General features: G+C 40.6%; 1 protein-coding gene across 3 annotated transcripts in view; it reads left to right on the plus strand.

Moving 5' to 3' along the window:
• The window catches only part of LOC126336281 (clusterin-associated protein 1), a 141,534-nt gene that overhangs the window by 18,673 nt on the left and 97,266 nt on the right, over positions 1-25,595 (plus strand). For all 3 annotated transcript variants that reach the window (XM_049999802.1, XM_049999800.1, XM_049999803.1), the window contains 2 exons: positions 7,363-7,559; positions 10,408-10,584. In XM_049999802.1, the coding sequence (XP_049855759.1) occupies positions 7,374-7,559; positions 10,408-10,584 (363 nt within the window). In that variant the 5' untranslated portion in view covers positions 7,363-7,373. The remainder of the gene's footprint in view (positions 1-7,362; positions 7,560-10,407; positions 10,585-25,595) is intronic.

Below are 25,595 nucleotides of genomic sequence, written 5' to 3' on the forward strand. Positions count from 1 at the left end.
CCCATCTCTTGCCACCATTTCCTTAAGGGATACCATTATTAGCCATATGTTTGAACTGCTGCCTCTGCCCTTTGCATTTGCCCCCTGTTGACCCAGGATCAGTAGGTTTACCAATAAGTGAAGTCGAGTTTCACTGACCCAGTTTCAGTGGAAGACAGCACCTCAAACATGTTTCAGAGCATTATTGAACTCGCTATTTAGCACCGTAAAACCGTAATCTCATCACACTGAACTTGTCAGTTAAAGGGATCATTGTAATCCTAAGTTTTTTTTCTAGTCCCTGTCTCCCCTGTGTAGGCCGCTATTAACACTCAAATGGATGAGTACGTACTTCCTGTAAGGGAGACAGGATCCACAGAAAAGGATCGTACTCGAGGTACCTTCGATATCTCTGGTACACAACTCTCGGAAGCCCTCCTAACTGATTTGTAGAAGCTTCTGATTGCTTGACAGCAGTCAGGGTGATTTCCAGCTGTTTATGAACATTGACAAACTTATCCTATTGACAATAACGTCACTTGCAGTGGGGCTGAATTGTAGCTGGTGTTGTGTTTTATAGAATTGTAAACAAATACACTGCTGATTTTCTTTTAATTTCTGTATATCTGAAGTAATCAATACACGAAACGAGATTTTTGTTCAGGCAGCAGAAAAAACTGGGATATAAATTATGAATTTCCTGAAACTTTTCAGAGATTATGGTCACCAACAAAGTTAAAAATAGCATTAATTTTTTATGATAAATGCAGACAGTTTACCCTCCTGTTGAAAGGGAAAACTAAATGTAACAAGATATGTTAGTAATAAATAACAAATGATGATTTACTGTGAAATATAGTACGCACAATATTCATAACTTTTGGAAAATATCAGATGTATGTTCATTTCTGTGTGCGTATAGTACACAGAAATTTATTGTGAATATATTTGAGTCAGTAAATTACTGCCAAAACTACACTCCTGGAAATGGAAAAAAGAACACATTGACACCGATGTGTCAGACCCACCATACTTGCTCCGGACACTGCGAGAGGGCTGTACAAGCAATTATCACACGCACGGCACAGCGGACACACCAGGAACCGCGGTGTTGGCCGTCGAATGGCGCTAGCTGCGCAGCATTTGTGCACCGCCGCCGTCAGTGTCAGCCAGTTTGCCATGGCATACGGAGCTCCATCACAGTCTTTAACACTGGTAGCATGCCGCGACAGCGTGGACGTGAACCGTATGTGGAGTTGACGGACTTTGAGCGAGGGCGTATAGTGGGCATGCGGGAGGCCAGGTGGACGTACCGCCGAATTGCTCAACACGTGGGTCGTGAGGTCTCCACAGTACATCGATGTTGTCGCCAGTGGTCGGCGGTAGGTGCACGTGCCCATCGACCTGGGACCGGACCGCAGCGACGCATGGATGCACGCCAAGACCGTAGGATCCTACGCAGTGCCATAGGGGACCGCACCGCCACTTCCCAGCAAATTAGGGACACTGTTGCTCCTGGGGTATCGGCGAGGACCATTCGCAACCGTCTCCATGAAGCTGGGCTACGGTCCCGCACACCGTTAGGCCGTCTTCCGCTCACGCCCCAACATCGTGCAGCCCGCCTCCAGTTGTGTCGCGACAGGCGTGAATGGAGGGACGAATTGAGACGTGTCGTCTTCAGCGATGAGAGTCGCTTCTGCCTTGGTGCCAATGATGGTCGTATGCGTGTTTGGCGCCGTGCAGGTGACCGCCACAATCAGGACTGCATACGACCGAGGCACACAGGGCCAACACCTGGCATCATGGTGTGGGGAGTGATCTCCTACACTGGCCGTACACCTCTGGTGATCGTCGAGGGGACACTGAATAGTGCACGGTACATCCAAACCATCATCGAACCCATCGTTCTACCATTCCTAGACCGGCAAGGGAACTTGCTGTTCCAACAGGACAATGCACGTCCGCATGTATCCCGTGCCACCCAACGTGCTCTAGAAGGTGTAAGTCAACTACCCTGGCCAGCAAGATCTCCGGATCTGTCCCCCATTGAGCATGTTTGGGACTGGATGAAGCGTCGTCTCACGCGGTCTGCACGTCCAGCACGAACGCTGGTCCAACTGAGGCGCCAGGTGGAAATGGCATGGCAAGCCGTTCCACAGGACTACATCCAGCATCTCTACGATCATCTCCATGGGAGAATAGCAGCCAGCATTGCACTGTACTAGTGCCGACATTGTGCATGCTCTGTTGCCTGTGTCTATGTGCCTGTGGTTCTGTCAGTGTGATCATGTGATGTATCTGACCCCAGGAATGTGTCAATAAAGTTTCCCCTTCCTGGGACAATGAATTCACGGTGTTCTTATTTCAATTTCCAGGAGTGTATATATAGTATATAGTACAAATGTAGATTGCAACTGATTCTATAGTGTAAAATACATTTTCTGCAGCACTTGACGTCCAAAAGTATGCAATATATCAGGACTTTTGCAAGAATTTTGAGAAAGTGGTCATGAAAAGGACATTTAAAGTTTACATGTCATATTTTGACACAGGCTTTCGAATCAGTTTGACACAAATGACTTAACTCAGACACGAAAGAAATACTGGAAGTTGGATTGTATATATAAACATTACAAAATACATGTGCAAAAAGCATGGCTTTTGTATTTATCTGGTTTGTCACACCTTTTACAGCAGCATGCCAAAGATGAACACTGTAGCATCAGTATAGATCACAAAGGCAACATAAATTGTGGAGCACATCAAAGCATATCTTCTCTGTGGGCAGCTAACAATGTAATTGTTTGTATCTACAGTGAAATCAGTCCCTAACATAAAATATTTTTTTAATGTGGCATCATTACATAGTGCATCATACTGCAGCTATTTTTCATCTGCTGCATCTCTTCCCACCTCAATTTTATTTTTGTTGCAGTCATAATTATGCCCACTGTACACTGCTTAATAATACGATTTTGAATAGATTAGTATTCACCGTTTAGAAGAGGTGTCCAGCAAACTGCAGGCAGGCGTATTTAAAGGTAAACTGAAGTATTGGACAAAATCCTTCATCAGATTTAGAAAAGCTCACTGCACTGCCATTTATATACAGACAGTTGGCACGTATGTGCACACTGTTGTCTCAGGGCACTTTGGCTTGACCTCAGTGCTGTGACTCGCCGATCAAAGTGCCGCCGCGCAATTACACGCGTCCTCTACATGTGACGCTGTCTGCCAGCCACGCAGCAGCCACGCCACCTAAGCGGTCAGCCAGCCAGCGGCCACTAGACTTGGACTCAGTGCTCATTTGAATGTTACCGTGTTCACATGTGTTGCTTGGTCAACTCGCTCAGTGACTTGCATGTGTTGTGTCGTTTTGAAGTATATGTGTTCAACTTGGCCCAATTGTTATAACGTCAAGTTGAACACATATATTTCAAAACGACACAACACATATAAGTCACTGAGCAAGTTGACCAAGCAAGACATGTGAACACGGTAACATTCAAATGAGCACTGAGTCCAAGTCTAGTGGCCGCTGGCTGGCTGGGCGCTTAGGTGGCGCGGCTTCTGTGTGGCTGGCAGACAGCGCCGCACATAGAGGATGCGTGTAATTGCGTGGCGGCACTTAGAATGATCGGCGAGTCACAACACTCAATGAGTAGTGATCTTGGCTCTGATGGGTACTGGGGCTACAGAGGTGGCATGGGGAAGGATTACTACCCAAGAGAGTGTGTAAGGGTCATGCTTGGAGGAGGAGGAGTGGGGAGGGGGAGGGAGGGAGGGAGCAGGGGGAGGAAGAGTAGAGGAGAGAAATAGCATGTGTGCTAAGTGGAATAGAAGTCCTGTGTGAAGCTTGAGTGATGCAGGAAAGGGTATAACACAGATGGAAATGGGGGATTAGTGACTATTGAGGCTGGGGCAGGGGGGGAGGGGGTTGGGGGGGGGGGGGTCTGGGGAATGAAGGATATATTGCAAGGAGAGGTCTCATCTGCACAGTTCAAGAAAGCCAGTGCCAGTGAGAAAAATCTAAATGGTGTGGGCTGTGAAGCAGTCATTGAAATGGAGCACACAATGTTGTTGTGTGCTGTACTTAACAATGGGATAGTCCAGATGGCTCTTGACCGCAGTTTGGTAGTGCTCTTTCATGCAGACTTGCAACACAGTTATGAACTTGTTCTCTGGACACCTCAGTCCCGCAGAAATATCAATCCTTTGCTAAGTATCACCTTTTGTGCCACTCCAAATTTGGCTTCACTGGAACTGTTAGTCAGCTTCTCACTTTCTCAAGAGACTGTACAGTGCAAACACTTTCTTGCCACCTTCCAAAAGAATCAGACTTGATTCAAAAATCAGTATTGAACAGTGCCTTACTTCATATAACTGTCATCCACTCCAATTTCTCCCCGAATCATCCTGTGATCGTTTTACAGAATTTTGTAACCTCAGACTCTGCTTCTCTACCATGCCCCAAATTCCTCAATGTGGAAACCAGTCTCACATTCACAAAAGGAACTGCAGTCAACTAACTAAAATCTGCTCTGAACCTTATAATTCTACCTGCCAACAAAGGTGTGGGTGTGAACCACTGGGATTACCTGGCTGAGGGGCTAAATGAGCTGTCAGAAGTGGCTACCACCAACCACACCACTGTGGATCCATTCCAGAACTACAGCACAGTCTCCAGCGCCACCTCAAGCCTGCGGGCCTGCCCATCCTCACCCTCAACACTCCCCTCACACCTGCCTCCTGCATTTATATCACTAAGTGCTGAAACACATTTATAATTCCAAACGGATGAAACAGTCATCTCATCTCATTAAGAGTTATAATCTTATGTTAAGGATTTAACAATGTAAGTACTAAACTTAGACCCTGTGTATATCTCTTGAGGCAGCACGGATCGATATGCGCAAGTTACCCAGACGGTATTTGTCGAGTGTTTGAGAATGAGAGCACTTTGCAACTTCCAAACTCTAGACTTAATTCCAAACTTTTTTGAAACTTTTTCTTGTTGGCTCCCCCCCACCCACACACACACAAAATAATGAAAGTAAAAATTTTTATCACTTTCTACACTATCATTGTTCACATAGTTTAACTTCAGCATCAGGCACAACCACTAATTGCACCTGCAAAATTGTATCATTCTATATAGTTCATGAGGTATAACATCATAAACATAGAGAGCTATAAGAAGCTAGCTTTTAAATGTGGGATATTATTGCTGCATTTAGCAAAGTAATCAGATGTTTGGAGCTGTTCTATACATGGGAGTTGGGTTCTTTGAAGAAATAGGGTGGGGATTACTGGTGCTTCCTAAAATACATAAAGCCAACCACACAGGACACAACATAGTTGGCAGATACTGCTCCCCCACAGAGAGAATCTGGGCCCTTGTGGACAAGCACCTTCAGCCTATTACCAATAACTTACCTCCCTGTATAAAAGACACTAACTATTTGCTCAACCAACTCTCCACAGTTCCTGCCCCTTTACCACTTGGTGTCCTTCATGTCACTGCCAATGCCACCTACCTCTACACTAACAACTCCAATGTCTATGGCCGTGCTGCTGATGAACACAAACTTTCCAAATGCACAACTGACTGGTCACCGTGACTTGACTATATCCTCACTCACATTTACTTCTCCTTTGAAACATCACCTGCTAATCAATTCACAGTATGGTCAGAGGCAAGCAAATCGCACCAGCATATGTCAACGTTTTTATCAGACATCGAGAAGAATCTCTCTGAGGCACCCAAAATCCCTAACCCCATTTCAGATTCGTTGACGACATTTTCGTGATCTGGTCCAGAGATGAGGACACTTTACCCACATTCCTCCAGAATCTCTAAGACCTTCTCCCCAATTCACTTCACACGGCCCTCCTCAACCCGTGAGCAACCCTATTCAATGTTGATCTTTACCTCAGGGATAGCACGACCAAATCTCCTAACCTGCAACAATACCTCCATTTTTACAGCTGTCACCTATTTTATACCGAGAAGTCTCTTCCATTCAGACTAGCCACTTGTGGTTGCCACATCTGCATTGATGAGCAGTCCCTTTCCAAATATGCCTAGGGTCTTGTAGAGGCCCACTTTGTCCAAAGACAGATTCTCCTGTGCCTTTTCTTCCTAGTTTCATACCACTCCTCACATACCACTAATAGACCACAAAGAAGTGCCCCACCCATGACTCAGTGCCACACAGGACAGTAGCAACTGACTGATTGAAGTGGTGCAGTGGTTGGCATACTAAATGCATTTAGGAGGGCAGTGGTTCAAGTCTCCATCTGGTCATCCTTGCTTAGGTTCTCCACAGTTTCCCTAAATTGATTGCTGTGGAAAGCGCATGGCCGATTTCCTTTCCCATCCTTTTGTTTTGTGAACTTGCATTCTGCTTCTAATGACTGTGCAGTCGACAGGACATTAAACTGTAATCTTCTGTCCTTCCTTTCACAGCAACTGAATTGTGTTCTCTGCCAGGGTTTCAGCTACCTCTCATCGAGCACTGAACAGAGAAATATCCTCCCTACTATTGCCTCCATCACTCCCACAATAGAATTCTGCCCTACACAATATAGGTACTTGTCGATCCCTATTCCACCCCTGCTCACTAGTCCTTGCCCCATGTCTCATATCCCTGTAAAAGACTCAGATGCAGGATGTATCCCATATGTTTTCCCATTACCTTGTATTCCAGTTCTTACCCAATCAAAGATAGGGCACTTGTGAAAGCAGCCATGTGATTTACCAACTTACTGTAACTTCTGTGTTTTGTTTTATGCAGGCATCAGCACTAACAAGCTGTCTGTCCACGAGAATGGCCACTGTCAAATCATGGCAAAGAGACAGCTGGACCAACCAGTTGCTGAGCATGCTACACAACACAACACTTCACGCCATATGGATTCTTCTGAGCCACACCAGAACCCTTCCTGCAGCGCGTCTTTTGTTTTCGTAGCCTCCCTGGCCTTGGCCTTTGATAGTTCCAGTTCTCTTCAACTTTGGTAATCGCTGTCTTCCACCTGCATTTATTCCCTCTCAATGCTTTCTACAACCCCTCCCCCTCAACCTATCCTTCCTTATCCTTCCTTATCCCATCTGTGCCCCATCTATACTCCCACTATCCACTGAGCTGATACCACTATTCACTGCAGTCAGATCTTGGCACCACCTGGAGGTGACTGGGTCATGTGTGTCTGATATGTGCATATATGAATGTGTGTATTTTGCACTAAACCTGAAGAAGGAATTTTTAGTAATTCGTGTTGTTTTCATTCTATCCCAGATTTTCTGTTATTATGTATGTTGTTTTATTTTGATTTAGCCAGATAAGTTCAATAAATTGCTTCTTTTACAATTTTTGTTTTTAGATTTTGCAGAAATGATGAGAGCTCTAGGATACACAAGGCTTATATCTACAGAGAATTTTCGGAATCCCAATTTCCCACTTGTAGCTGAAATTTTAATATGGCTTGTTAAAAGATTCGATCCAGAAGCAGATGTACCGTTGGAGTATAATACTGAGACAGAAAGGGTTAAACTGATACGATTAGCTGCTCAGTTTATGGTGAGTTTTAAAGTAAAATTTCTTAACTTTTAATAATTGAAAAACACCAGTTTGCTTTTGTTCTATAACACTACTTTTATTGTGGCTCAGTTTTTGGCTTACAAGACTTTCTTCAGATATTTACTTAGTATTGTTACCAAAGAAGTTACAATGTTTGCAAACAACATTGGAAGAGAAGTAACCCATCTAGACTGAAGCAGAAACATACAGTAAGTAACATCTTTGACAGTGTGGTGGTAATGCAATGAAAAACTAAAAAATCGAACAGTAAATAAATAAAAATGGAGTAGACAGGAAAAACTTTAACACAAAATCGGAACAGCATGCCTACATAACAGGTTCTATCAATAAACAAAACTAATAAAATAAAATAAAACTAGTACTTGACAAGGATACATCAGGAGGTATAAAACATGGAGAGTGATACACAAACCAATTAAAAGAAGAAACAATTATCAATGTAACTACAGAATACATAAGGAACTTAAGAAATATAACCAAGATAAACAGAAATAAATAAATGCAGGAAAATGGAGGTGTTTGAAGGAACATACAGTAAATGCAATATTTGAGAGTGTGGTGGTACTGCAGTCTAACATTAACATTATATTCAAAACAGTGGCTATGTAACAGTGGGCATTAAATAAATGAACAAAGTAAAATATGAACAATATTTGATAAGACAACTACAAAAGGTGTTAAACATGGACAGTAATACAAGTACCAGTTAAAAGAAAGCCTTAACTATTGAAACTACAGTGTATATGGAATACAAAGACAACTTTGATAAAACAAAAGCACTTAATGAATACAGGAAAATGGGAATATGTAGGAACAGACAGTGTGGGAAGTAATGAACAAAAGAGTTGATTATATAAACTTTAGGAGAGCAGAAGTGTTGAGCTGTGTGTGGTCATTTAGGATTAGATTTGGACTGTGAGCAAGATGTTTGTTAATTTTAAGGGCTTCCAGCAGGTTGAGTTTATGGCCTCTGTTTGCTAAGTGAAGTATGTGGGGCACTGGCTCACTCGGTACATGCTCAGCAAATGCGGAGTCAGAATTCTGCAACCTCTTGCTGCGTTCATGTTCAGCCAGTCTAGTTGCTATGTCTCTGCCTGAGTGACTGATGTGCAGTTTGTCATAATAAGAACAGGTGATTTTGTATACCCCACTGTTGGCTAATAACTGAATCTTATCTTTGCTATTAAAAACACACGGGGCTGTTGTGTTCTTAACATAGAAGAAAGCCTATACTTGCAGGCTTTCAGTGCTTTAGCAACAATCTGTGCTACCTTACCTAGAAATGGTAGTGTACGCCATTTCTTGCAGACAGTGGATGGGGAAGCAGGTGGGGTGTACAGGAGGGGTATAATTTTCCGTTTTTGTTTCCTGTGCAAGATATTGTCAATAAGAACTGGACTATAGCCATTGGCTGTGGCAATAAATTTCATTGTATCTGTCTCTGCTTTCAAATCATTTCTGGACATGGGGATGGATATGAGACAGTGTACTATTGAGTGGAAAGCTGCATGTTTTGTGAGCTATGGGGTGTTGTGAGCAAGAAGGTATTACTGTGTCTGTAGTGGTAGTTTGTCTATAAATTTTGAAGTAATGTGATGTCAGTGGTGAGATCTAAGAAGTTTATGGATTTGTTCAAAAAATGGTTCAACTGGCTCTGAGCACTATGCGACTTAACTTCTGAGGTCATCAGTCACCTAGAACTTAGAACTAATTAAACCTAACTAACCTAAGGACATCACACACACCCATGCCTGAGGCAGGATCCAAACCTGCGACTGTAGCAGTAGCTCGGTTCCAGACTGTAGCGCTTAGAACTGCACGACCTATGGATTTGTTGCCAATCTCCATTATGCACTGAATATTTTTATGTTGACTGTTTCGGTTTTTCAAAAATGCGTTGAATTGTCTTGTAGTACCAGTCCACATACCCAGGACTTCATCTACATATCTAAACCAGTATTTGATATTGGCACTCAAAGGTTCCGTTTTTAGAAAATTTTGTTCAGAATGGTCCATAAATATTTCAGCTAACAGTGGACTAAGAGGAGAACCCATAGCTATGCCATCTAATTGTTTATAAAGAGTCCCTTGGAACTAGAAATAGTTTAGTGCCAAGCATGTCTGAATGGCCAGTCTCAAGCCATTCAGTTCCACAGGGCTGACATTAGATTTGTGCATCAGCTCTGTCAGATTATCAATGCATTCTATCACTGGTATGTTGGAAAACAAACTGCAGACACTAAAGGATACTAATTTATCACTATGTGAGACAGATACACCTTTTAACTTATTTACTAGGTCCACAGAGTTTGAAATACCATGCTTTGGTTTGAATGTAGTCTTGCCCTTAATTAGGACACCCAGTTTACTAGCTAGTTTGTAAGGTGGAGCAGTGAATGATGATACAGGTGGATGAATAGGAACATCTAGTTATGCAGTTTAGGAAGCCTTTACATTCTAGGGAGGCACTGGGTTCATATTAGTTAACAGTTTTGCTTCAAACTCAGAGAATATGATTTTGCATAACTTGATTGCATACTTAACATCCTCTTTGAATAATTTAGTAGGTTCTTTAGGAGGGACTTGGAAACCTGTGGTATTCAGGAAATCATTAACTTTATCAACATAATCACATTTGTTCAAAAGTACAATACTGTTGCCTTTATCTGATTTTGTGGCAATGATATCTTGGTGTTGTAATTTCTATTTTAATGACTTGCGGGTGTGAAAGTCAATAGACCGTGGGATGTTACACACGAATTTGGTTTCATTCTTTAACTTTTTTGTAATTAACTTTTACAACCTTTTTGAATGTTTTGTTTTACAGGCTTCAAAAGTCAATATAAAGTTAAACACCAAAAATCTTTACCAAGCTGATGGATACGCTGTACGGGAGCTCCTCAAAGCTACATCAGTTTTGTATGGTGCTCTACGTTTCAATATGAAAAATGTAGATGACGATGATGAAAGTGATCGAAGTACTGTATGTGACATCGTGGCAAAGGTTAGTGAGAGACATTTTGTTAACTATTGGTAGCTCAGTTCATGTCTTTCTAAGCTTCAAAACGTTGTTTCACAAAAGCAATTTGTTTTGTAACTGTCGTAATCCTGTAGTGTGAGTGCTTGTAATTAAACAGTGTGCAATACAATTGCCTTTACAGACCCAGCCTAGAGATGTAGTCTCAAAACCCAGACACACACTGTGCTTTGTGCATGACAGCCCCATAGAAGTCCAGTGCACCAGGCCCTCGGCCTCACTTATGCTTACTTGCTTATCACATGCTCACCTACGAGACTGTTTACTAATGTGTTCTGTAGTTATGAGACTTTTATACTGTTCTATATGTCGCTCACTGTTTTTGTGGATGTGTCGGTGTGGATGCAGAATAAAACTAGGTTAGTGTTTACTTGATGATGTAGGTGAGATTCTACTCCACATGTTTTCTTTCTTTGCTTTGATATACAGCCAACGTGCCAGTGGAAGGAGTTCTTCAATCCACTGTTAAACAAAACCAAGCTCTCAATGACCAACAGCAGGCTCTTTCCATGGTAGTAAACAGTTTTGAGCCTCGTCCATGTATCAAGTTCTACTGTCATTGACAGAACCCCTAACATTTCCTCTGTATGACAATTCTGCCGAAGAATGAGACACACATGAAAAATGCCTTCAGCAACATTTTCAAGCTTTCAGGGTCGCCAATCTCAGTTTGTGTAAGGCTATGTTTTTGTCACGAATTTCTCCTCGTGTTTAACACCTTATATGTCAGCTATCTCCTCTTCAGGACCCTGACAGTCCCTCTTTTGATAAAATGTGTCAAATTCTCAATAATTATCATTGTGAGGGTGCTCGTGTTATTGCTGCTCATGTCGAGTTCTACTGTATTGTCAGAAGCAGCCACAACATTCATACAGAGCTCGGGCAACAGAACTTTGTGGGTTTAGCCATTGGTGCCAGTTTTTTCTGAGGCCCACAGGGGCTCGTATACCGATTCAGTGGTTTGAATTGCTTTAGTACACCTGGGTGCCGATAAGGAAGCTTGTCAATGTGCTTCACAATGTGAAAATTCTTATCTCACAGATGCTCTGAAGATTTCTCAGTCTTTTGAAGTATCTTGCACAACAGGAAATCAGATAAAAGCATGGTGTGAAGTAGCTGCCATTGTTTCCATTCACCGCCATCAGTTAGCACACAGGGAGGCAGACAGTGTTGTGACTTGCAAATGTGCAGTCAGCATTACAACAGTGGCTGTGTGCTCCTCCTCTGTCATGCCACTGTCGTCTGTATGACACGAGTGGCCCACATTTCCCAAGTGTTGGATGACATGCAACCAAAAGAAAGGGACATACTGTGTGTGTGTGTGTGTGTGTGTGTGTGTCTGTGTCTGTGTGTGTGTGTGTGTGTGTGTGCGCGTGCGCGCGCGTGCGTGCGTGTGTGTGTGTGTGCACGCGCGCGTGTGCGCATGCGGAATTCTCAGTCTCATTCACCAGATGTGAATATGTATGTGAATAGTGTTTCTCAAGTGATGGTAGCCCAAACAAACTCTACATTGAACTGTGTATGATGACAAGATGTTAAAAGTGCAAGTAAACTCCATAAGTTCATAACCTTCATCAGGTGCGACCTGAGACCTATGACCTTCCCCCTCCACCAGCAGTTCTATGGATTCCCTCTGTGGTCTGCACCCTCTCCTTGTGATCTTCTGGAACACTGCTGTTTTGTTCCCAGTTTGCTGTGGTTCTGAATGTTCCCTCTGCAGTCCATGCCCATTGACCCACTCCTGGACGTTCCATCTTCAGTCCGCTGCACCTGCCACTATGTGTGGTAATTGTTTTCCATGTCCGTGCCTTCTGTTCTTCTATTCGTGGAGTGCTGCAGCTGTCCCCGTTGCTCCTTTAACTATTACAGTGGAGGATCTCAGGCTCTACCTAGCTGGTACCCCATTTCACGGTTCATGAGACTGTCAGTGACTCTTATGTCAGTCGATTCCCTTATAACACTGTGGTATCTGTGCTAGAATCTTAGTTTTCTGATAATTCATGGCATGATATAGTTCTAGACAGTGTTCGGCAATGACTGACTTGTGTCACCTGTCTTAATCGGGTGTGCCTCTGATGTAGTTTGCATCTGATATCTACTGTTCTTGCTGTCTGGCCAATGTAGGACATGCACGTTGACAAGGTCCTTGGTTTTGGTCACCCCAGGTCATATTTAACACTCCCCACAACTCCCCAAATCTTGCTGGATGGAGAGAAAACCTGTTTGATATTGTGTTTACATAGGATCCTACTGATTCTGGCAGAAATAGAACCAGCATAGGGCAGATATGCCACCGTCTTTGTTTCATCTTGCTCTGCTTTTGGGACCTGTGGTGTAGTGGCTGGTTGGAGTGCCCTGTCAATTTCTTTGGTTGTGTATCCATTTTTGCAGAACACAGTTTTAAGATACCATATTTCTGTCAGTAGACTCTCTTGGTCTGATAGGGCACATGCTCTGTGGACCAATGACTTAAGTACCCCAGTCTTCTGCACAAGGTGGTGACAGCTGCTGGCCTGCAGATATAAATCAGTGTGAGTGTGGGTTTTCGATACAAGCTGTCACTAGTTGATCCATCTCCTTTCCTTTTGACTAGTGCATCCAGAAGTGGCACCTGGCCATTCTTCTCCAGTTCTATGGTGAACAAGATCTTTGGACTGGTGGGGAATGTTAAAGATGACTTGGGGTTACCAAAACCAAGGATTTATATTATACCTTGTCAATGTGGCATGTGCTACATTGGTCAGATGACAAGAACAGTGGATATCAGGTGCAAAGAACATCAGAGGCACACTCGATTAAGACAGGTGACGAGGTCAACCATTGCTGAACTCTGTCTAGAACTAGATCATGCCATTAATTATGAGGAAATTAAGATTCTAGCACAGGCACCATAGTGTTATAAGGAAACTGATTGAGATAAAAGTGAGTGACAGTCTCATGAACCGCAATGTGGGGTACCCGCTAAGTAGAGCCTGGGATCCTGCTCTGGAATTGTTAAAGGAGCAATGGGGACAGCTGCAGCACTCCACAAATAGAGGAACAGAAGACATGGATATGTAAAACAACTACCAGACAGAGTGCCAGATGCAGAAGACCAAAAATGAAATGTTCAGAAATGGGTATGACAGGTGCAAATCGCAGAGCGAACATCCAGAACCGTTGCAGACTGAAAACAGAACAGCAACACTCCAGCAGATCGCATTGAGTGGCAGCATACTGCAGAGGGAATGCCTGGTACCTCAGACAGAATTCCATATGCAGCAGACCGAAGGTGGAACACCCCAGAGTGGGTCTGGTGGATGTGGACCACAGAGAGAGCACCCAGAATCGCAGCGGACCAAAAACAGAACCACAATGTTGTAGAAGATTGCAGCAAGTGGGTGCAGACTGCAGAAGAAACGCCTGCAACTTTTGGTGGAGGGGAAGTCCACAGACATAAATATTGGGCTAGGTCCACTCGAGAAGCAGTCTCAGGTCGCACCTGATGACGGTTATGAGCTATGTTACTGAAATATTGTGCAAGTACGATGCTGATATCTGGCAGAACACCCAACAACCCAAGAAGTCATTAGATCGCCGGGAAAGCCTGATGAGTTTATTATTTTTATTTAATAAATTCAGACATTAGTTATGCTTTTAACATTTGTCTACTCCATTATATTTCTCAATCTTTTACATTGCAGGCAAGTTTCTTTCTGCAGAACATTGGAGTAAGTCTCAAAATATTGAATATTCTGCTTCTATAGAACTTATCTTTCATACTTCTTTCCTCAAACACATATGTTCCCTTCTCCTGTTGGTACTACTCCTGTACAGAGATTATACCCTGATATGTAGGAAATCCTTCCTGTACATCGACACAGATGTAGGTCCTCCTTCCGTAGTACACCTACCCTAGTCCCTACTATACTACATATTAGAGCAACAGCATCCTGTTTAAAATGCCTACTTTATCTTATCTCCAATTTCTAGGTATATCACATATACATCTTCTAAGTACTCATCTGCATTATTTTTGCCAGCAATTTTCATGATTAAATTACTTTTCTTAAGCTAAAATTATGTAGTAAGCAGGGCCGGTGCAAGCCCGAGTGCCGCCCCGTGCAGGCTGCTAAATTGCCACCTGCCCCCGTTTTTTTACAAAACGTGTGTGGAATTTTATTTAAACACATCTGTAGGAGATGTCAGTAATCAATCGCAATTTTTGTTTTTATTTTTCAGATCTACCTAGGCCAGTCTCAAGGCTTTTAATATGTGCTTACATCCAAACCGTCATGTTGACAGTTATGTTGAGCATAACAGTATAGGTGTAAACATAACTCAAAGCATTGAGAATTTTTATCTATCCAGTTAAATTATCAGTGATTATTTTTGTTGTTGTCATAAAACTAACTATCCTTTAAGGCATAGCTGCTGATAGTGCAACAGTATGTTTTGTAGGAATGGATAAAAATTTGTCCAGTGGTTCCAGGTGGTATGAATTGCAGTGTCATACATTTGCAAGAAGAATAGTTTACTCTAAATGAGTATGGAGTTTATATGTAGACTAGGAGTGAAGCAAAAAGAAGTTACTTTGACCAGATATTGGCCAGAAGCAATGCTCATACCGTAGTTGTAGTTCTCTAATACCTATGTTCCTCCTCTTACTTACTGTGACATAAATATTCCCTGCTGCCCTTGCAAGATCACACACATGGGAAAGAATCATAGAGGGGAGAGCACCCCCAACTTCTTGCAGCATGGTAAATAGCCTTCCAGCCAATTTGCCATCTAGATTAACAGTCAGCATAATTGTATATGAATATGTTACAGCGTTGTTGTTAGTTGATCATGATACAACTCTCTTGGCACGTCTAATTTCCATTGTTCCTTTCATATGCATTTCCTCATCAAATCACGATTGGTCAGAGTTGACAACAAATTCCTTATTGAATGGTAGGATTAGTTTGTTTAACTCATATACAAATTCTCAGCCTATTCCACAGTTTGCTGTGCATTGTCAAGTTATGCTTTGTTTGAAATTTCGCTACCATATGTCTTCCAATTCTGTTTCACTGATTAAAGCTATGTAACCATCTTCTGCTTCTCTTGAAGTCACTGTAATCTATATCAAATGCAATTTGATGAGCGTAACGTAGTAGTTTACTATCATGCACATTGTGTAAATTATATCGAGCATCCTTGAAATGAACAAATGCCAGTTTTTGTATCAAGTGTGCCTAGTCCTCCATTGAATATCCATAGGTTTTTTTATGCATTACATGGTCATATTGCAATGGACCTATCCGAAATCTGTTCATAATTTTGCTTTATTTTTTATTTTTTAAAATTTTTTTTACTATGCTGCGGATGATCTTACATGTACATAATTATGCTTAGTACCTGTTCCTTGGACAATGATTGTCCTTTACTACATGACATGATTTTAGTTCTCTGTCCAACATACAAATTGAACTACTTGGCTATACACATGCTACAATATCACTTTCACTTTTTAAGCATCTATTGTCACCATTGTACTCCTCACGTACATTGTCTGAACAGTTGAGCGTATACAAAAGCACACATTCCACTTACTCATCTTGCAGAAATGCTGATATTCCATCTACCACATCTGTCTGATCTGTGAAGTTCCTAGGGGTTCCTTTCTGACAGAGTGTCAACTTCGGCAACTGTTGTTGTAGATGTAATGTGATGTTTGCTTTATTTATCATTGCCATTGCTCTGCTTTGTATCAACACCAGTAGTGCTATTATGAATTACTCATCGACTAATCAGTTCAACTATGCTTTGTGGCTGCCAGTCCTGCCCCCTATTGCCATTAGCAGCCAATATTGTGGTTGCATGGTAGACAATGTGTGGGGTATTGAATGCCATAAACATCGTTGGCCTTTTGCATTCTCACACTTAAGGGCTTCCTATAATGTCTTATCAGCCTTTTTAGAATATCTTCTATGAGAGCAATGTGACAACTCTTATCTTCCTTTACTTTAATAAATCTGCATACAGACTTCTTATTATACTTGGTTTATCAGAAAATCTTTACCGACATTTTAAGAATATTATGAAAAGGAAAGTTGTGATTCACCATATTTCGCAGATGCTGTGATGCAGGTAGACACAACAAAAAGACTATCACAAATAAGCTTTTGGCCAGCAAGTCCTTCATCAAAAATAGACAACAGACACATGTGCGCACACACACACTCAGACAAATGCAACTCACACACATGACTGCAGTCTCTGGTAATTGAGACCAGTGTGGCCTGTGTGGGTGAGTTGCGTTTGGTCACACAAAGAACCGTGTGTGTGTCTGTTGTCTATTTTTGACAAAGGCCTTGATGGTCAAAAACTTATTTGGGACAGTCTTTTTGTTGTGCCTATCTGTGACTCAGCGTCTCTGCCACATGGTAGTGGCAACTTTCCTTTGCATAAGATTGTTACATTGTATCCTGGGTTTTCCATTGTTTGATTACTCACATTTTAATAAGATACTTTCTTCTTTCAGTATATCTGATTCTTGAGATTTTAATTTAATATTTTCTGTGCAATAGGATAGTTTGTGTTGCTGGTATACTCTCTCTGCCTGCACCCATTCATCCAAACTGATAATTGGATGGTAGTCAGGCCAGTGTAAAAGGCCAAATAGCTTATACAAGATGTATTGTTTCCTAGGTGGCTGTCCCTTTGATAACATATGTTTTACCTGTTACAAGGCTGGAATAGGTAGTGGTAGCTTGGTGTACAAGGCACATCTTACAGCAGTGATGTGCCAACTTTCCTTTTGGTCCCATCTGATAGCCCTCCCATGAACCAGGATTCTGGGCAAATTTTCCGAACTCTCCCCATTTCCTAAACCTCAGCAGTCCTTTTCCTGCAGCCCTCTTCCTTCCCCCTGCAACGGTCTCCCAGAAGAAGTAGTTACTGACTCTGAAAGCATGTAAATTTCAGTACTTTTATGTGTGTTTTCTTCTGTTGCTGGTTTTGAAAAATTGATTATTTTCTTTGTAAATAAAACAGAAAGAAACTTCCACATGGGAAAAATATATTAAAAACAAAGATTCCAAGACTTACCAAGCGGGAAAGCGCCGGCAGACAGGCACATGAACAAAACACACAAACACACACACAGAATTACGAGCTTTCGCAACTGGCAGTTGCTTCGTCAGGAAAGAGGGAGGGAGAGGGAAAAATGAAAGGATGTGGGTTTTAAGGGAGAGGGTAAGGAGTCATTCCAATCCCGGGAGCGGAAAGACTTCCCTTAGGGGAAAAAAAGGACAGGTGTACACTCGCGCACACACACACACACACATATCCATCCGCACATACACAGACACAAGCAGACATATTTAAAGGCAAAGAGTTAAGGGCAGAGATGTCAGTCGAGGCGGAAGTACAGAGGCAAAGAAGTTGTTGAAAGACAGTTGAAGTATGAGCGGCGGCAACTTGAAATATCCAGATACTTCCCACCAACACCAACCTATCCGAACTCCGGAGATGGGAACTCGCCCTTCAGTATATCCTCTCTTCTCGATATCCGCCAGGCCTCAACCTCCGCTAATTTCAAGTTGCCGCCGCTCATACTTCAACTGTCTTTCAACAACTTCTTTGCCTCTGTACTTCCGCCTCGACTGACATCTCTGCCCTTAACTCTTTGCCTTTAAATATGTCTGCTTGTGTCTGTGTATGTGCAGATGGATATGTGTGTGTGTGTGTGTGTGTGCGCGAGTGTACACCTGTCCTTTTTTTCCCCTAAGGGAAGTCTTTCCGCTCCCGGGATTGGAATGACTCCTTACCCTCTCCCTTAAAACCCACATCCTTTCATTTTTCCCTCTCCCTCCCTCTTTCCTGATGAAGCAACTGCCAGTTGCGAAAGCTCGTAATTCTGTGTGTGTGTTTGTGTGTTTTGTTCATGTGCCTGTCTTCCGGCGCTTTCCCGCTTGGTAAGTCTTGGAATCTTTGTTTTTGATTATTTTCTTTGATATATTAGGTTCTAATTATGTACTGATTGTAGCAGGTAGTCGTGTTTCTTCTTTTAATTTGTTTTCCTTTATTACCAGTGATCCCAGCAACATATGCTCTTGTTATCAGCGTTTAGAACAAGAGAACTTTTTTCTCACTGCTGATTGCAATTTCTGTGATATTAATGATATTTTGTTACCAGAATGTAAAGGAATATCAACTTTTGCCCAAAAAATATCTCCAACTTCATTAGGTTTTACCCATTCTTGCTCCAGTTTGCTCTTGCTATTTCTTTAGTAACCTCTGATAAGTAGATATTGGCCATGTGAGTGCTACTACATGTTCTCTGTGAAGGCCTGCTTCCATTGTTATGTCTAGAGCCTGGCCCCTGCTCCAGAATGTGTTTTACTTCCTGATGACTGATGCAGAAAAGACCTGTATGTCAGTTGATTTGGAGGTACATTGCTGATATTGTTTGAATTAAATGTCTGATTCCTGCTACGACCTTTATTAGTCACTCTATTTTTTTAAACTTTATTGTATCTTGTTTCGTTTTTCTGTTGAAATCATGGTGGATTCCAATTTGCATTATTATTATTATTATTATTATTATTATTATTATTATTATTTGGTGACCAGTTTTCCTCTTTTTAGTTTGGCACTCCATGGATGTTGAATGCCTGCTGTAGGAAATGGACTGTTAGAGGGCACGGTATCGTTGCAGTGCTGCACTTGCATACCAAGTGCACCATCTGTCTCACCATGTGGACATGCCAGCATTAGCGTTTCCCACATACAGCATGAATATGGCCACCCAAAGGTTCTGTACTCGCGTCACATATTGTTGGTCACTGTTATTGCTGTGCTACGGACTTGTTTCTTCTATGTAGTCGTGTTTTGGATTGTCTCTCTCTCTTTGTTAGTGGCTTGGTTGACACTGTTGTAGTGAAATTTGTCACTTTGCACCTTGTTGTTGCTTAGGTTGCTTTGGGCTTCTCCTAGTTTATGTCACGTCCACTGTCAGTCAGCCACGTTTAGCTCAACTACCATGTGGTATCACGTTCTCTTCCGCAGACAGCCCGGTGCCCTTGTGGTACTGCCCTTTCCCTCGGGGGTTATGACATGTGTGCCAGTATCCAGCTTCTTACGCACATTTTGAGGGCTCCTTGTGTATTAGACACCCAATATCTCGTTTTAAATTTTTTTACAATTTGTTCCAGGAAGTGAAATCCTGAGAGTGCGTGTTCCACATTCAGCAGAATCCCCTTGTAGGTAACTGAGGATACACTTTATCTTTTTCATGTCATTCCAACACTTTAGTACTGACTTAGAAAAATTCTCTTGAGAAATATACAGGTGTAAATCCCCATCTGGTTTAAATTTTGAACTTTGGTCCATTTTTCAAATGATTTTTCTAGTAATTCTATTGGAAACCAACAATTCTCATTACATTTCATTTACATAACCTCATCCTTAGTTTTTGATAACTATTTCCAGAATTTTTGAAATTCTGCCTCTATTTTCTCCATATTAGCAGATGAATTAGGTGTACTGACAGATGATTCAATCTTTTCTTGAATCTTTTGTTCAGTTAAATCACTAACATGCTCCTCCAATGTTGTAAAGGTAGAACCTGAGATTTCAGTGTCACCTGCATCTTTACTTTGCTGTAAAGCATTAAGTTTACTGCAGTGTCTGAAATTCTGTTATGGGCCTCTACAAAATCTTATTCATTAAATTCCTTAAGCTGTTTTGTATCTGTATTTACTTCTTTGTTTGTATCTGTATTTACTTCTTTGATTACTAATGACTAATGTGGTTCGCATCCCAGTTATAGATTGCCTGTGTAACAGCTTCCATTTGCAACAAAAATTTGATTTTCAATATTTCATACAATTATTAATGAAATTTAAAGTGCTGTCATAATTTGTTCATTAAAAGGCATTATCTTATTTTAAAGGATTAACACAATAAGAAGTATTATAGTTAGGGACTGTTTTATGTCCTGAGGCAACGTAGCTCACTACACACAAATTACTCCAACAACACTCGTCTGATATTTGAGAATGAGGGCACTTAGTCACCTTTAAACACAATTTCTAATGTTTGTGTAACATTTTCTCAGAAAATGATGAAATTAATTCTGTACTACATTTTCGCTGTTCTTGCAGCAAAACCTCAGCTTTGTGCATGACACTTTAATTTATTACCCCTTTACCACTAAGCTCTATTCACAACACATTTTGTAGATGGTAACCACGTATATCACTGAATGTACCAGCAAAATTATATCATTGTAAAACACACAGTTCAGGAGATATGACAGCGTAAGCAGTGAGATGCATAGAAAATAACTGTTGCTTAAAATGGAGTGCAGATTACCCAGAGTGTATTCATTAAGTGTTTCATAATGAGAGTACTAAGCAACTTCTTACATACCTTAAAGATAATGTCAAACTTTTTGTCATTTGCATACTTAACACCAAATGTTTAACATATTAATATTATAAAGCAATCAGACATTGAAGCTGTTTTATATATAGGAGTTTTGATTCGTTAAAGAACAGATGTTTTCTGTGGATCATCATATTTTCGTGGCGCAAAGACTGTTTCATAAAATTTCAGGTGTGCAGCCGCATTAATTCAACTTCTTCTTCTAATATTTTGGCTGAATACCATCTGGCCGTCTTCAGAGTGAGCTGAGGTGACTGACACTCTGGCAGTTGCTCCATCGTTTTAAACCCAGACTGGGCCCAGAGAAATAAGAAACGGACACGTGTCAGTAGAAACAGTGCAGTAAGAAGCGACGATAAGATACACGGTGCATCGGGAATGGAGTAAAGTGTGATGCAATATACGAGGAAGGAAAGAACGAAAATTAAGGTATAAGGAAGAAAGGAAGATTTAGAGTTTGAAGTTCCATCTAGACAGAGTACAAGTTGAGTTTAAGGGAGGGACTCGATTGTGCCCTTTATAAGGAACCATCCTGGAATTTGCCTCGAGTTACTTAGAGATGTCACAGGAAACCTAAATCTGGATAGCTGGAGTGGGATTGAGTTTCTGGCCTCCCAAATAAAAGTCCCGTTTCTTTCTACACTGCTAGCTCACTCAGTACTGTGGAATGAAGACAGAAACGTTATAATGTGTTATAACTTCTGACTACTATAGATCAGCTGCCCTGGTAATGAGACAATAACCAAATAATTAATTAAATAAATTCTTTTGTCACTTTATGTCACTTTCCAAAGGTTGTTTAGCAATTGTAAACAGTAAACAGTATTGACTGTTTTCAACCCTTGTGATTAGCTAGAGCTTTATGATGTTCCTGCCATATATAATGTGCGCTAGAATGTTTGCTGGCAAACTGAAAAAAATTCTTTGACACTTTTACAAGTGTCAAACATGTTAATTCCGTGCATGGTGTCAATTGTGGCTGAAACAGATGAAAATTTTACAGTGACATTTTCCTTTATTTACTGATCTTAAACAAAATGGAGGGCTTGGGGGAGAAAGCAAGAACCTGAACCAAGTGAGAACAAATTACAGACAGTTATTTACATTTACATTTAATTGTTAAAAATGATTACATGATTACTACTCACCAAATACCAGAGAGAGAATGAGGTATATGTGTGTGTGTGTGTGTGTGTGTGTGTGTGTGTGTGTGTGTGTGTGTGTTTTCCATAGAACTTTGCCTGAAACCTTAGTAAGTTATTTTTCTTTTTCACGTGTTTGTTTGCTGCTTATATTTTGTGAGTAATGATCTATCCCTACATGCATTTTTACATATCATCCATGGATTTGCCAGAAGTTTCAAAACATAATATAGTGAGTTCAATATTTTAAACACTGCACAACAGCAACAGTTCCACATAATAAAATTATAAACAGCTGACCAGTTGCAATGGATAAAGAATTCGTTACCTAGGTTTCGCCGAATATAAATTTGTGTTCTTCAGAAGGTGACCTAACAACAATGAACATCATAGATTACATTAGAAAAGTATGAAACTTAAGCCAAGAATAAATTTTAACACAAATTAGAGAGCTCTTGCATTAAAGAAATATGATAACGAACGACTGGTACTTACAATTTTACATTAGTAAGGATTAATGTACCATTGCCGTTTTTACAAATGTCAGCATAGATCCATTTGTCAAAAATGAAATATAGTCCTAGAATTAGGGTTTGTCACATAAATATAAAATAGTACATGGATCTTGCAGAGCTCACAACTGACTGAGTGTAATCGGCGAGCGTAGTTACTCTGAAACCAGGGCAGGTGGCGCTCCTGGCGAGAAACATGTGCCAATTGGCATACAAAGGCAACGTGTAAATTATCATTATTAATAACATCCTTAGATAAAGTGACAATAAAAAAGGAAGGCAATTAACACTCCCATTATAACAGTATGGGAGCATTGGTACAAATAATGTAGTTATACATAAAAAAAGCAGGTGGCACTTACGCCGAGAAAATTACGCTCAGTGGCATATACAGCCAAAATATAAAAATTATGTTACTATATTAGTGAAGCCCACAAACGGTATATATGTCAGAACTTTAAAATTGACAATAATGTCTCTTGTCAAGAAAGAATTACGAACACTGGTACACAATCCTGTTAATACACATTCGCAGGGAAACCAAAATTTTAGAGCTAGACAAAATCACATTAGGGCCGATGTAGTAGCAAACATACATCGTGAGAAAACCACCATTACATAAGGGGTAGTGAGCTTAAAGCATTGAAGGAAATAAACCACTAAAGTTACCAGCATTAATGTTATACCATAAACAGTACAGGTTTTTAAAGCCTCCAAAAAATTGTCTACAAGCAAGGTTTTACTGGTCGCTCAGTATATTACCGTCCTTGAGCTCAAGATGTTGGAAAATTTGTAACTCTTCCCACAGATCTAATCTATGCCCTTTGACTTCTCTGTGTAGGATAACAGTGTCTTCTAAAAGTTTAGGCGTATGACTGGCTATCAGGAGGTGTTCAGCAAAAGTAGAGCTGTGTATATTCACTCCTTTTTTACCTAAGAGATGTTCTTTATATCTTGTTTTGACAGCTCTGCCTGTTTGACCAATATAATATGAAGGACAGTTATTACAGGTTAGTTTGTAAACCCCTGCATTGGAAAACCAATAGCCGGCAATCTCTACTGAATGTACAAGATTTCTCTTTAAACTGTTATCTGTAGAGAAGGAGACGTTACAGTTATGTTTTTTTCATTAGAAGATGTTTTATCCTATATGGAATATTACCCAAGAAAGGAAGAGAAATAAATTTTTTAGCTTCTTTGCTATCAGTGGGGAGGTTGTTGCTCAAAGTCGAACAGTTTTGGGAAGTTTTCTTACTGAACAAGTAATCAATCATATTCTGATTGTACCCATTATTAACAGCAATCGCTTTGATGACATTCAATTGTTTTTGTTGATCGGCAGGTGATAAAGGAGTAGTTACCATACGGTGAATGGCAGAATGAAAAAACGCCAGTTTATGAGCTTTTGGATGAGTTGAGTCAGCAGGGATGACATTATCTGAATACGTGTCCTTACGGAAGATGTTGAAATTGAAGGAACTATTCTGTATAGAAATTGTTAAATCAAGAAAGTTAAGTTCACCTTTTTCATTCTGAAGTTCTTTTGTGAAGGAAATCTTTTCATGTAGACCATTGAAAGTATTGGAGAGAAGCTCTAACTCACAATCAGTACCATCAAAAGCAATGATAATGTCGTCAACATAACGTGCATAGTAACGGATTTTGTGGCGTAATTCTGAACTTGAATTGAAGAACATTATTTCCAGAGCGTTGATGAAAACATCTGCCAAAATACCAGTGAGGGGACTACCTATTGCTAAACCATCTGGTTGCACATACATTTTCCCATTGAACATGAAATAATTGTATTTCAAAACAACTTTAAGCAAACTAATCAGTTCCGCAATCTGAATTTCACTTAGTTTTTTGTTTTAGTAGATTCTTTTTTACAAGGGCTATGGTTACATCGACAGGGACATTTGTATAAAGACTGACGATGTTGAAGGAAACCAGTCTAGTGTCAGGTGTACATCTTACAGTTTGAATATTTTTGATCAATTCCTTGCTGTTTTTAACCGAAAAATTATTTTCAAATATGAAAGCATCTTTAATTTTAAAATGGAGGCACCTAACAAGTGTGTGATGTGGACTACCTATTCCATTCACTACAGGGCGAATCGAGTGATTTTGTTTGTGCAGTTTAAACTGACTTCTGAACAGTGGTGGTTTCGGGTTCATATCCCTTTCTTTTGGAAGTTATTGAACAAGCTGACAGAAATAGCTAAAGTACGCCGGATTTCTTTTTGCAATTCCGCGGTTTGATCTACGGTAACCTCAGTGATGTCATTTTCCTCAAAAAACTTTACAGTCTTTTAAATATATTCATTTTCATAAGCCACGACAGCAGTGTTCCCTTTGTCACTCTTAGTGACTAAGACTTCGTGTTCTCTCCATTTATGATTAATTCTTTTCACTATACTATATTCGCCCGACTGATCATTAGCAAGTAGTTTAATTTCTTTTTCTATTATGTTATTACATTCGTAGGCACATTTGACTTGCTCTGTTTTCTCTAATTTCAGGGATTCCAAACCAATTTTAAGATCTACAATAAGATTACAGATAACTGGATCTTTATCGAGTTGAGCAGGCAAATTATATTTAAGGCCTTTACATAACAAGTCATTTTCAGCCTGTGTAAAAGTAATATTGGTTTTATTCAGTATTCTTTCATAAAATTGATGTTTGACACTATTGTCTGCTATATTAACTTTTTACTTTTGCCCCTATTACTAAACTTCAACAACTTTCTTTCATGTCTGGCCTTAATTTCTTCTTTACGATCAAAGAGCCATTCATTGATACTATTCCACAGGTGGTCAATTTGGAAATTAAAAAGATCTTTAAAGGCTTTTGTTAAAAATAGGTGTATACAGTATGCTTCACTATTAAGATCATCTTTTTTCTT

The sequence above is a fragment of the Schistocerca gregaria genome, chromosome 2 (genome assembly GCF_023897955.1).
Source record: "Schistocerca gregaria isolate iqSchGreg1 chromosome 2, iqSchGreg1.2, whole genome shotgun sequence".
Classification (NCBI taxonomy): Eukaryota; Metazoa; Arthropoda; class Insecta; order Orthoptera; family Acrididae; genus Schistocerca; species Schistocerca gregaria.